Genomic DNA, 12,680 nt, shown 5'->3' with positions numbered 1-12,680 from the left:
TGGGCGTGTTTTCAAACTTTCCATAGAGGAGGGTGTTTTTTTTACTTTGATATGAATATATTACCTCATTATAATGGAAACCAGTTTTCTTCTACTATCCAATCCTTCATTAATGGACATTGCTTCTGCACTCAATAAACCTTAGCACTGTATTAAAATGACAAAGGCCACTGTGTGTTTTCCAGCTCATAGGTGTAAATACAATGCTCACACTTTTGATTTTTATTTTCAGCAGGCCTTGAAGAAGCAGAAAAGACAAGGCAGATAAAATCTCTAAACTAAGTGATTTGGTTCCTGTTGGTTCATTAAGACTATCAATGTATCATTAGACCAAGTCATCCACACAGTATTAATTTAGCATTTCATGAAAAATGGAATTTTAAGACAACAAAATATAGGAATTAATTGATGAGTTTGGATTTCTGTTCCATATGAACTGAATACTCTCATTGTAACAATAGCTCTTTGGGGTACTACAAAATATACCATTATATGATATAGGATATTATAATTGCTTGTTCAATGCATTGTTTCTTACATCCTACAATGCATCTGTCACATTTTGAAGTATAGAAAGTAAGAATTCTATCTTGGCTCATGATAGTATTGCTATAATGTAGTGTATCTATTATTACATTTCATTTTTTTTTCATTTCCCTGAGATTGTCACACAAATTTCTCCATCTGTTCAGCAGCCAAGATAGCAGATGGTTTTAGTGCAGGTTCATGAATTGTACACATAATTATTTCATATCCCCTTCTCCCCCCCCCCCTAAATGTTTATTATATATCTTTAGGTTTTTTAAAGGAATCTTTTACAGCCATATTAGGAAAAAACAAAATTATCTAAGATCTTTTTTTCAAGAAACAGAAATATATCTTGCAGAGAGAGTTAGAGGGGTTTAGATCAATTTGGTCCATATAACAAATGGACGAATAGAATGATAAGACTTACTGCACTTTGAAATACAACAAACCTCTTTTCCTTCTTGAAGATAAATAAAATCTCTTCTATTCAAACATTGTCACCATAACTATCTATTTAAAAGGTGTGAAACGGACATGCAGTTTTGTACTATGAATGCAGAGTGGCTAGCACTGTGCAATCTGTGGAGAATTTTCATTCCTTGTTTTGCTTTGAGGCGTGCACACAAATGCATATGCATTCAGAATACTAACTTGTCTTGTAGACTTTTTAAAGATGCACAAACTATTGTAAATGAGTAACACTGTTTTTCTTTGCATTTGTCTTTTACCATTGTGGGATTTAGTAGCATACCATATCTCCTTCTGTCTGTCACTACCGTAATATTATCACCTGCCATTTCTCTGCCCCTCCAAAAGCACCAACCTCCACCCATACCTACCCTTTCTCCGAGGGTCCATAACACACCACCCTTCAATTAGCTTAATGGTCAGATGTCAAGGGTACCTTTTCCCAGGACTCCATAGCCTTCATTTTAATCAGAAGCCTATATTCTGTGCACTCTCATATCCATATCTCATCAAAAACCAGATGGCACCACTCCTCCTAGCCCTTTTCTCCCTCAACTCTCACGCAAGGGGGAATGGGAAAATACACAATAATCAACATCATCCCTCAACATTAAAAAAAAAGTTCAAACCAACTACAGTATCTCAAGGCTAGTCCAGGAATATTTCACTGCCATTGTCTTGCCCATAAGCACAAAGAACATAATGCAGTTCCACTGACATCTCCACACTGCCAAATCCTCATCAACTGAGCAACAGTACCTAGATAATAGTTTAACCAGTGCTAAACAGCTGATAGTTGTTCCTGTTCTGTTACTAGTGCCACTGCAGCTTTGGTGATCCTAGCAGCTTCATCTTTCCAATCAATTCAGAGACTACTCCAGAAGATCCATGTTTCATCAATTCTCATAGCCACGAAGTGATGAAATGCCATCCCAACTCAGTGATAATTTATTTATTTATTATTTATTTTATTATTTAGATTTGTATGCCGCCCCTCTCCGCAGACTCGGGGTGGCTGTGATATCAGACCTTCCTCTCCTGTACCATCACTTTCACAAACTTTTATTAAATTTGATTGCTTATTTGTATCCGGACTATCATTAAATGTTGTACCTTATGATTCTTGATTAACGTATTTTTCTTTCATGTAACTGAGAGCACATGCACCAAGACAAATTCCTCGTGTGTCCAATGATACTTGGCCAATAAAATTCTATTCCATTCTATTCTCTTTTATTCTATTCTAAAAATGCTGCAAAACTAATCATTTTTATGAGCACATATATCATTTCAGTGCCATTTTTTAAAAAGGTGCCTGAGTCTTTTTTTAAAAAGTGCCTATCCTCCTTTCTGTATCTTTTGTCATTATTTTCACTGCTGATAAATCACAATGTCATTCACTCATTATGCTAAATCCAAAATACATGATTTAATGCCCCAGGGCACAGAGCATCTGTATAGTTGCAACTAAGTTCTAATTTTTAAGGTACTGTATTAGAAACAGAATGTTCTGGCTCTGCTTTGATTTCAATCACCAATCTTTCTTTGGGCTTAATTTAAGCTGTCCCTTATATTTACAGTGGAAACATGCCTTAGTCATAATTAAGTATATTTTTCAAGAGGTCCACTTAAGGTATTCAAAACTTCTTTGAATGCAAATAGTCTGATTTTACCTCAGATGTACCTGGAATAATTTCTTAGGGCATTTAATGCCATGACAGATTATGTAGAGTAAAGATGTGAGAAACAGCAAATTTTCAATATTTTCAAAAACAATTCCTATGATTCTTTTGGGTTGTGCAACATTAATATTGCCATAGCTGTAATAAAAAATAAATTTCTGCAAACAACAAGGCATCATTTTGTGAGCAGGTCAAACAAAGACAGCACTCAAGTATATAAGAACTAACTTGTGTGAAAGCAGCAAAGGGATTCCAAATTTCAAATGATTTACAGGAATGGATATAATTTGCACAAAAGTATGCAAAAGCTTCCAAATATAGAAAACATCTGGAAAAGAAATTCCTTGACTAAAACAGCAGGGTCTAAACTTATAATAAAATGTTTTACTTATTGTTTACTTAATCTTGTGAACCAAAATGACAACATTAGAAACTGGAAGACGATAATTTCTAGTCCTGCTTTAGGCACAAAGCCATCTGAGTGATCTTGGGCTAACCACATTCCTTCAGCTCAAGTAAGGAAGCTATGGCAAACCACTTCTGAAAAACCTTGCCAAGAACTGCAGCACTTATCCAGGCAGTCTCCAAGAAAGAATTAAAGGGGGGGGGGTGTTGTTTGAAATAGTAATCCTTAGATTATATACTTACTTTTTTTCTGTAAGATCTAGGCCACTGTTGTCTATGCCTTCTATTTTTACATTCTTCTGTCCACAGATATTTCCGTAACTATCATATCCTGAAACCAATCTTGCAGCTCCTCCAGTAGCTATTGAAAAACCACAGATAAAACCCTGGAAGAAATAAATTGAGAAAGCTTTCAGTGCCATGCCCTAAGAGAAATGCCATTTTCAAAACTATGTCTTCTTGTTAGGTGGCCATATAAAACTTCATTCCCTTTTCTATTTTAGTTTCGTTCTCTTTCTTTGAAATAGAATTTTTTTTTAAGTAAAAGCATTGTTGCCCAAGAGAAAATAGGAAAATCTGATGTGTACAGCATGATATGAATGACATGCATATTGTAAAATTAGCATCCAAGAGGAATTCATGTACTAGAACCATAAGTGGATTTATAAGTCCAAGTTATCATGTCTTTGGCCTTGAAATTTGAATATGTTTTTAAAATCCAAGTACTATACAGAAGCTTAGATTGCAACACTGGCTAGGAGTGCATTTGATTAATCACATTTATGAATCTGATGCAAACCTTTATTGTTGATAAGGATCTGACCATTATTATTTATACTGTAAGGCAGAGGTCTTCAAACTTGGTAACTTTAAGATTTGTGAACTTCAACTCCAGCCAGCTATGCTGAGAATTCTGGGAACTGAAGTCCACAAGTCTTAATGTTGCCAAGTTTGAGGACCCCTGCTGTAAGAAATTCTACACTGGAATAGAATTTATTCAAGATCTTTCAAATAAAAAATCACAGCAGAATGTATCGGAAAGAAATGGGACTGTAAGCTCATAGTACAGTAACTTAGATTGGATTTACAAATTCTTCCTTCCTTCCTTCCTTCCTTCCTTCCTTCCTTCCTTCCTTCCTTCCATCCTTCCTTTTCTTTCTTCATTTGTTTGTTTGTTTTGCAAGACTGCCTGCTAGCTATGTGATTCAGGGTGGTGAACCTATTGTGTTGAAACAATAGTAAAATCACCAACAAAAACTAAAACACAAGAGTTGGTGATTTTGCTGTTGTTTTAATATGCAGTCTATATATCATAAAGGTGGCCCACCACCTATTTGATCTCAGAGGATAGGCTCCACAAAGCAGTTATAGTAACAAAGAGATGCTATTCTCTGCATAAAATGACACTTAACAAAAGCTATCTGAAGCTGTCTCCTCTGTTGGTCCTTGTGGGATGGACAAAAATAATTAGACACACATGATCTACAGAAAGAAAATCTTAAACTAAAATACTAACATACAGATACATTAATCTCATCAATATGCTGAAAAGTATCAATTGAGTATTTTAACTTGGCTGCTTAATACAGCACATAAAAATAAATAAATGAATCTTCTGACAAGTTGTCAAATCATCATCCAGTTCCAGGGGGAAAGAAAAGAATGTTTCTTTAGATATGTCTTTTGTTACATACCATGCCAATGCAAAATAGAATGAACAGCAAAAGCCATGGGATATCTGTGCAGCTGCGATCCTCCAGAGGCTTCCACTCTCGTTTGGAACTCTGTAAGTTTGGAATTGAGACAGGGGAAGAAAAAGGAATATGAAGATTTATTTATTTATTTTTTGGTATTTTAATGGTTATGAAAATCTGGGACAAAACATGAATAAAATACTTTGGCCACTGGGAATACAAATGATTACTTCAGATTACTGAAGACTTCCCATTGTTTTGGTTCTAGCTCTGCTAGGTTTCATTAATTAAAAGTACTTAGATATTATATTTATAATTTATACAATGCAATTACAATACAATAATTAATGGTTCAAGCGGTTCAAGCTTCAAAAAGATAACCATCCCATTTGCACCACCCTAGGTGAATCCCCGGAAATTCATTACAATCTGTCAACCAATCAACAGCTGAATCAGAATTAATATTCATTTCAACCACGTCAGACTTAATGTTTCTGCCCCAAGTTATAAACATGTAGAAGTACTTTTAAGAGACTTTCATTTCCATGATCATCTGTGTTCCATTATTCATGTATGCCTATACACTGAGCGCTCCATAAGGTATCAAAGAACCACATAAACTGAATACAGCTTTCTAATCGTCAAATGTCATAAACGTAATGAATATATTTTCAAGACTTTTCTACAATAAACAAAATTTACTTATTTCACCTTTCCAAATTTTGCATGAGAAGGAAAGAAAAAATGTTTCTTCTTCTATCACAGAGCTGATCAATGTTTATTTATGCCACAGGATTAATTTTTTTTACTGTGTTCTAAGTGGAAATTGGAATATCATTATTTAAAATCTATTCTAACATGATCCAAATCATATAACGCTATACAAATCATGTGATTCATGTATTAAAATTGGCCTTAGTGAAATCCAGTAACCTACCATATAAACTAACTCTGCAGTGGAGCACAGGGTGCAATCATTCTGCTAAATCAGGGGTCCCCAAACTTGGCAACTTTAAGACTTGTAGACTTCAACTCCCAGAATTCTGGCAATTGAAGTTCACAAGTCTTAAAGTTACCAAGTTTGAAGACCTCTGTGCTAAATCCTAATAATAGTTTTAGCTTACTATATTTATGAATATAGCCATAGAGGTTTGTAAAGTAAGTACATAGCTTTTATTCATTTGGAAACAGCTGGGTTTATTTATAAATAAATTAGATTTTGATGTCAGCTATTGTCTATTGTCAGCTGATATTATTATGTTATAGAAGTAGTATGTGATGAAATCATGACATACAGTCAAGAGGAACAAGCTGTTATGATAGTTTGAAATGTACAAATAGTCCTCAACTTACAACTATTCATTTAGTGATTGTTTGAACTTACAACAGCACTGAAAAAAGTGATTTATGACAATTTTCACATTTACAAACACTGCAGTATCCCCATAGCCATGTGATCAAAATTTGGGCACTTGTCAATTGGCATGTATTTATAACAGTTGCACTGTCCTGGGTCATGTGATCATCATTTGTAACCTTTCCAGCTGGCTTGTGACAAGAAATTTAATGGGGGAAGCCATGACTTACATAATTACTGCAGTTATTCACTTAATAACTTGGGGAAATGATTATTTAAATGGAGCACAACACACTTAACAAATGTCTTGCTTAATAATAGAAATGTTGGGCTCCATTATGGTCATATGTTGAAGATCATCTGTGTCACGTAAACTAAAGATTCTAGCTATCAATGTTTATTAGTAGCTTAAAATTCATATCCATCATGATGCACTGGTATGGAAAATAAAGAGCATCCACTTTGTCACAGAATTTTTGATCTGAGCATTATGGAATCTAACAAAAGGAAATGGTCCCAATTCCAACCATTCCCACCATTTCCAATGTTTTGTGAATTTAGGTAAAATGACCCTATTCATGCATAAGAGGACGGTTATCAGCCAGTTCAAATCTGCAGAACAAGAATAAGCTACAAAATAGCTTACAATATGGCATGGGAAGAATTAGGAAAAGAAATACTTCCCATTAAAATTCCTGCTGTAGAAGCAAATCCTCTAAGACTGTAATGTGTTAGATTTCTTTACTTGTCTTTTATTACAGTGATCCCCCGTTTATTGCGTCCCCAACCATTGCGAACAGGGTACTTCGCTATTTTTCAACCCGGAAGTCAAAATACCATCTACGCATGCGTGCCCGTGGGCACGCATGCGTAGATGGCAACCGGGAGATCAGCTGCTGGGCGGCTTCCCTGAGTCTTCCCCCTCTTGCTGGCGTCAGCGAGGAGTTTCCCCACCGCCCACGCAAACTCCTCGCTGCCGCCCGCCCTTCGCCCGCCCACGCCGTTCATTCTCGCCGCTTTCGAGCTGAATCCGGGAGCAAATTCGCTCCTGGATTCAGCTCGAAAGCGGTGAGAATGAACGGCGTGGAAAAGGCGTTCCTTGCCGTTCGTTCTCGCCGCTTTCGAGCTGAATCCGGGAGCGAATTCGCTCCTGGATTCAGCTCGAAAGCGGCGAGAATGAACGGCGTGGAAAAGGCGTTCCTTGCCGTTCGTTCTCGCCGCTTTCGAGCTGAATCCAGGAGCGAATTCGCTCCCGGATTCAGCTCGAAAGCGGCGAGAACGAACGGCAAGGAACGCCTTTTCCACGCCGTTCATTCTCGCCGCTTTCGAGCTGAATCCAGGAGCGAATTCGCTCCTGGATTCAGCTCGAAATCGGCGAGAATGAACGGCGTGGAAAAGGCGTTCCTTGCCGTTCGTTCTCGCCGCTTTCGAGCTGAATCCGGGAGCGAATTCGCTCCTGGATTCAGCTCGAAAGCGGCGAGAATGAACGGCGTGGAAAAGGCGTTCCTTGCCGTTCGTTCTCGCCGCTTTCGAGCTGAATCCGGGAGCGAATTCGCTCCCGGATTCAGCTCGAAAGCGGCGAGAGCCAGCGCCCCCCCGGACCCCCAACCCGGGTTTGGGGGGCTGCTAGGAAGCCCTCCATGCCGGCGGCAAACAGCCGCACCGCCCCCAATCTTCGGCTCCTCGCTAGCGCTGTGGGAATAAAAACACAATCTGCACATGCGCAGAAGGTGTTTTTACTTCCGCATCGCTACTTCGCGAAAACCCGCTCGTTGCGGGGGCTCCTGGAACGGAACCCTCGCAACGAGCGGGGGATCACTGTACTTCTGTCATTATAGACTCTGTTGTTCTGCTCAATGTTAAGATCTTAATATTGTTAAGTCTTTTACGGGAAGGACAAAAAACAGATATTTTCAACACTTGGTTATTGCCTGAACAAGCTCCTGCAGTTTTTTGGGGGCAAAGTTTCTCCCCCCCCCCCCCAGAAAAAATCCCTTGCCTCCTTCCTAGGATGAATGTGCGTGACACCAGCCCAACGTCACCCAATTGAATTTCTGCCTAAGGAGGGACTAGAACAGTGATGGCAAACCTTTTTTTCCTTGTGTGCTGAAAGCGTGTGCACATACATTATCGTGCCTACACAAGTGCCCACACCCATAATTGAATGCCTAGGGAGGACAAAAATTGCCTCCCCTGCCCCTCAGGGGCCCTCTGGAGACCAGAAACAGCCCATTTCTCTACTTCTGTTCTGCTGGCCAAAGCCATAACTTCAGAAATGCAGTTTAGAATTGGATTGAGCTAAGAATTTAAAGTTCCTAATCCTGTCAAATAGTTGAGAGAAAGCAAGTTAAAAAGAAAGCCAGAAACCTTTGCTAATACACTGTGAGACATTATATTTTTCTTTTATCCACCTTAAACATATGACAATTGAACAATGTATCCACTATACAGTTCACCTTTCACTGCTAAGAGAATGCTCATATTAGTAGCATTCACAAAGTGTTGGGGATAAAAATCTAGATGGTGGGCTGCAACAGCAGGACCGAAGTTCTGCCCTTTTGTACATTCAAGAAAAGTTGAACATGCAAAAGCAGTGAGGTTTTGATCCTTCAACCACAATCTCTGTCTTGAATTTTTTTTGATTTAGCTGGAAACTTTGCTGTCTCTGATCACATTTGACAAAATTACAGACGTGACAAAAACCATGCCTATCTTCCTGTTTTTCTTTTAGAATTTTCTTTGTATTCACTCATTTATTTCCGTCTAAAACTTGTTACAGTATTTGCAAGAATTTCCAAACCTGACAGTACTTACACATGTCTGACAGTTTTCTTTACTTTAAACACATTTTTACTTCTCTTTTTTCCAGTTATAAAAGTTCAATATGAATTGCTGCAATTTTTGCCACTGGATTTACAATTTTACTTTTTAGTAATTAAATAAATTAAAATTAACTTCTATGTTTAAAATAAAGTTTTATTTCTCTTTTCAGCCCAAATGCCTACTGTTTTGCAATATATATTGCAATACATAGTACAGAGAATAGCCCCATATTTTTAGTTTTATTGTTAACTAGTTGGGGTATTTATAGACGTCAAAGCATTTGTCTCATAGGAAGCCATTGGGAGAGGCCTTTCTTGCCCCTAATCCCATGCCCATCATTCTGCCCTCTCTTCTAGGATACTGTACTGTACTTGCTCTCCTTAATGGCCCAGGCCTTCCAGAGTAATGCTAGAACACACACACACAGACACACACACATTGAAGGATGTTAGGGGTGTCTTACCCTCACAATACAGTGGTATCTCTACCTATGAACACCTCTACTTATGAACTTTTCTAGATAATAACCGGATGTTCAAGATTTTTTTGCCTCTTGTCAAGAACCATTTTTCACTTACAAATCCAAGCCTCCGAAACTGTAACCGGAAAAGGCAGGGAGAAGCCTCCTTGAGGCCTCTCTAGGAATCTCCTGGGAGGAAACAGGGCCGGAAAAGGCAGGGAGAAGCCTCCATGGGGCCTCTCTAGGAATCTCCTGGGAGGAAACAGGGCCAGAAAAGGTGGGGAGAAGCCTCCTTGGGGCCTCTCTAGGAATCTTCTGGGAGAAAACAGGGCCAGAAAAGGCAGGGAGAAGCCTCCTTGGGGCCTTTCTAGGAATCTCCTGGGAGGAAACAGGGCCGGAAAAGGCAGGGAGAAGCCTCCATGGGGCCTCTCTAGGAATCTCCTGGGAGGAAACAGGGCCAGAAAAGGTGGGGAGAAGCCTCCTTGGGGCCTCTCTAGGAATCTTCTGGGAGAAAACAGGGCCAGAAAAGGCAGGGAGAAGCCTCCTTGGGGCCTTTCTAGGAATCTCCTGGGAGGAAACAGGGCCAGAAAAGGCAGGGAGAAGCCTCTATGGGGCCTCTCTAGGAATCTCCTGGGAAGAAACAGGGCCGGAAAAGGTGGGGCAAAGCCTCCTTGGGGCCTCTCTAGGAATCTCCTGAGAGGAAACAGGGCCTCTACCCTCCCTGTGGTTTCCCCAATTACACACATTATTTGCTTTTACATTGATTCCTATGGGAAAAATTGCTTCTTCTTACAAACTTTTCTGCTTAAGAACCTGGTCATGGAATGAATTAAGTTCATAAGTAGCGGTACCACTGTATTTGTTTCCAGAGGCTAAGTCATGTGTTGAAATTCCTCAAGCCATTCCAGAGTTATGCTAGAACATACAAAAATCCATTGTATGTATGTATGTATGTATGTATGTATGTATGTATGTATGTATTATGTACAGTATGTAGATTATAACTTTCCTTTGATAAAAACCTTTACATTCTGCTGTGCTGTTCTATGGGAAACATTATTGACAAAACAAATTCATATAACATTTTATTACAAATAATCATCCCATCAAAGAATTAAATATCATATTTGGCGGGACCCAGGGGAAGAGCCTTCTCTGTGGCGGCCCCGGCCCTCTGGAACCAAGTCCCCCCAGAGATTAGAATTGCCCCCACCCTCCTTGCCTTTCGTAAACTACTTAAAACCCACCTCTGCCGCCAGGCATGGGGGAATTAAGACTTCTTCTCCCCCTAGGCCGTTACAACTGTATGCATGGCATGTTTGTATGTATGTTTGGTTTTATATATTAGGGGGTTTTAATTTGCTTTTAGTATTGGATTTTATTGTATATTGTTCATGATTGTTGTTAGCCGCCCCGAGTTTTCGGAGAGGGGCGGCATATAAATCCAATAAACTTGAACTTGAAACTTGTCCAAAGGAAGTGGAAGTTTTTACCCTATAATTATATTTTGAATTAGAGGTTGCTTTATACTCAGGAAATAAAAGAACTGTGGAAGATATACCGTATTTTTCGGAGTATAAGATGGACCTTTTTCCTCCCTAAAAGAGGCTGAAAATGCAGGTGCGTTTTATACTCTGCATGCAGCTTTTTTCGAAGCTTTTTCCCCCAACCCTAACTAGATGCTAACTATCTTCCCAGCTCTCATCTTGCAGGTAATTTCATTGTTACTGTCTGCAAATAATGTTTTCCACGCTCTAAGTCTTTGCAGAGGTTTTTTTAATTACTCTAACTTGCTCCAAGTAAGTTTCTTTCCAGCCCTAACCAGGTATTAACGATGTTCCCAGCTCTTACAGCTTGTAAGCTCTCATTGTTACTCCCTGCTAAGAATGTTTTCCAAGCCCTAAGTCTTTGCTGGTTCTTTTTCATTGCTCTACTTACTCAGAATTTTTCTTTCCAGCTCTAACCAGTTTCTAACCATGTTCCCAGCCCTTATTGGCTTGCAAGTTTTTTCATTGTTACTCTCTCCAAATAAGGTATTTTAAAATCCTTTCCTCTATTCTTTCCTCTATTTTCCTCCCCAAAAACTAAGGTGCATCTTATACTCCAGTGCATCTTATACTCCAAAAAATACAGTACTTAGCTACAAATAATGCAAGCAAGTGGCTAGAATGAAAACACGAAAAAGAAAACAACCATTATGTCATATTTTCATTTAAAGATTCTATACAAATGTGTGGCACCCAAGATTAGAGATATTAAATAGAAACCTATTTCTGTCTGAATGAAAAGTTACAAAAAAATCTAAGTGCAATCAGTCCATATATTTGTTATCTTTGGGACATACTATACAGTATAAATGGGCAATCTGTAGTTCTATGTAGGAGAAAATATGCCATTGCTTTGAAGAAGTAAAACAAAGGAAAACATCCCTCTTCCCTAATTACTTTCCCAGGGAGTTAAAAATAATAAAACTGTCAGATCAATCATGAAAGATAGAAAGCCAAGGAATGATGATAAACCTAGAAGATATTAGGAGCAGGAATATGCTCTGGGAACCAAGGAAAGATTAAGATAAACTTCTTAGGTCTGAACAGGATAACTCCTTCTTGCTCAAAAGCTTGTGCTGACCAACTGGCCCCTATCTTCACCCACATCTAATAAATCTCTAGAGATATGCTATGTTCCTTCTTGCTTCAAATGCTCTACTATCATCACAGTGCCAAGGAAACACTGCATAAAGGAATGGAATGACTTCAGACCGGTTATTCTAGCATCGGTAGTTATGAAAACCTTTGAAAGGCTAGTGCTGGCTCACCTGGAAACCATTATAAATCCACTGTTAGACTTTCTAAAGGGAGCAGTTCTCTGCAGACGTAAATGTGGAAAGCCCTCCTCACATCCAGAATATGCCATCTGTATTCTAAGGCACGGTTAGTCTCCAGACAGAAGTTGGGCAAGATCAATTCCTGTGCTCGAAAAATCTTGATCTTAAAAAGGAAAACAGGCTCCAGCCACAGAACCACCCTGTCCATATGGAAAACACAAAAATCCTTTTGCAATGACAATACCGCCAACTCCAAAATCTGCCTGACGGATGTGCTGGCCACTAGGAACACCACCTTACACACAACAAAACACAGGCAGGTCTCTCTCAACAGTTCAAATGGCAGCTTGGTCAAAGCTTGCAACATCATAGTTAAAATTCAGGTGGGGTAGCAGTGTACGATCAGGGGCTCTAAATTGGAGGGGTCCCTTAGAAAGAT

At 39.0% G+C, this 12,680-nt stretch overlaps 1 protein-coding gene across 2 annotated transcripts in view; it reads right to left on the bottom strand.

Moving 5' to 3' along the window:
• Nucleotides 1-12,680, bottom strand: part of SLC44A1 (solute carrier family 44 member 1) — a 91,280-nt gene that overhangs the window by 63,130 nt on the left and 15,470 nt on the right. For both annotated transcript variants that reach the window (XM_070742372.1, XM_070742373.1), the window contains exons 2-3: nucleotides 4,778-4,867; nucleotides 3,327-3,469 (exon numbers count right to left, since the gene is read on the bottom strand). In XM_070742372.1, coding sequence (XP_070598473.1) covers nucleotides 3,327-3,469; nucleotides 4,778-4,867 — 233 coding nt within the window. The remainder of the gene's footprint in view (nucleotides 1-3,326; nucleotides 3,470-4,777; nucleotides 4,868-12,680) is intronic.

The sequence above is a fragment of the Erythrolamprus reginae genome, chromosome 2 (assembly GCF_031021105.1).
Source record: "Erythrolamprus reginae isolate rEryReg1 chromosome 2, rEryReg1.hap1, whole genome shotgun sequence".
Taxonomy (NCBI): domain Eukaryota; kingdom Metazoa; phylum Chordata; class Lepidosauria; order Squamata; family Dipsadidae; genus Erythrolamprus; species Erythrolamprus reginae.
Note: the sequence above shows the minus strand (reverse complement) of the source record. Positions and strands in the feature narration are given on the sequence as shown.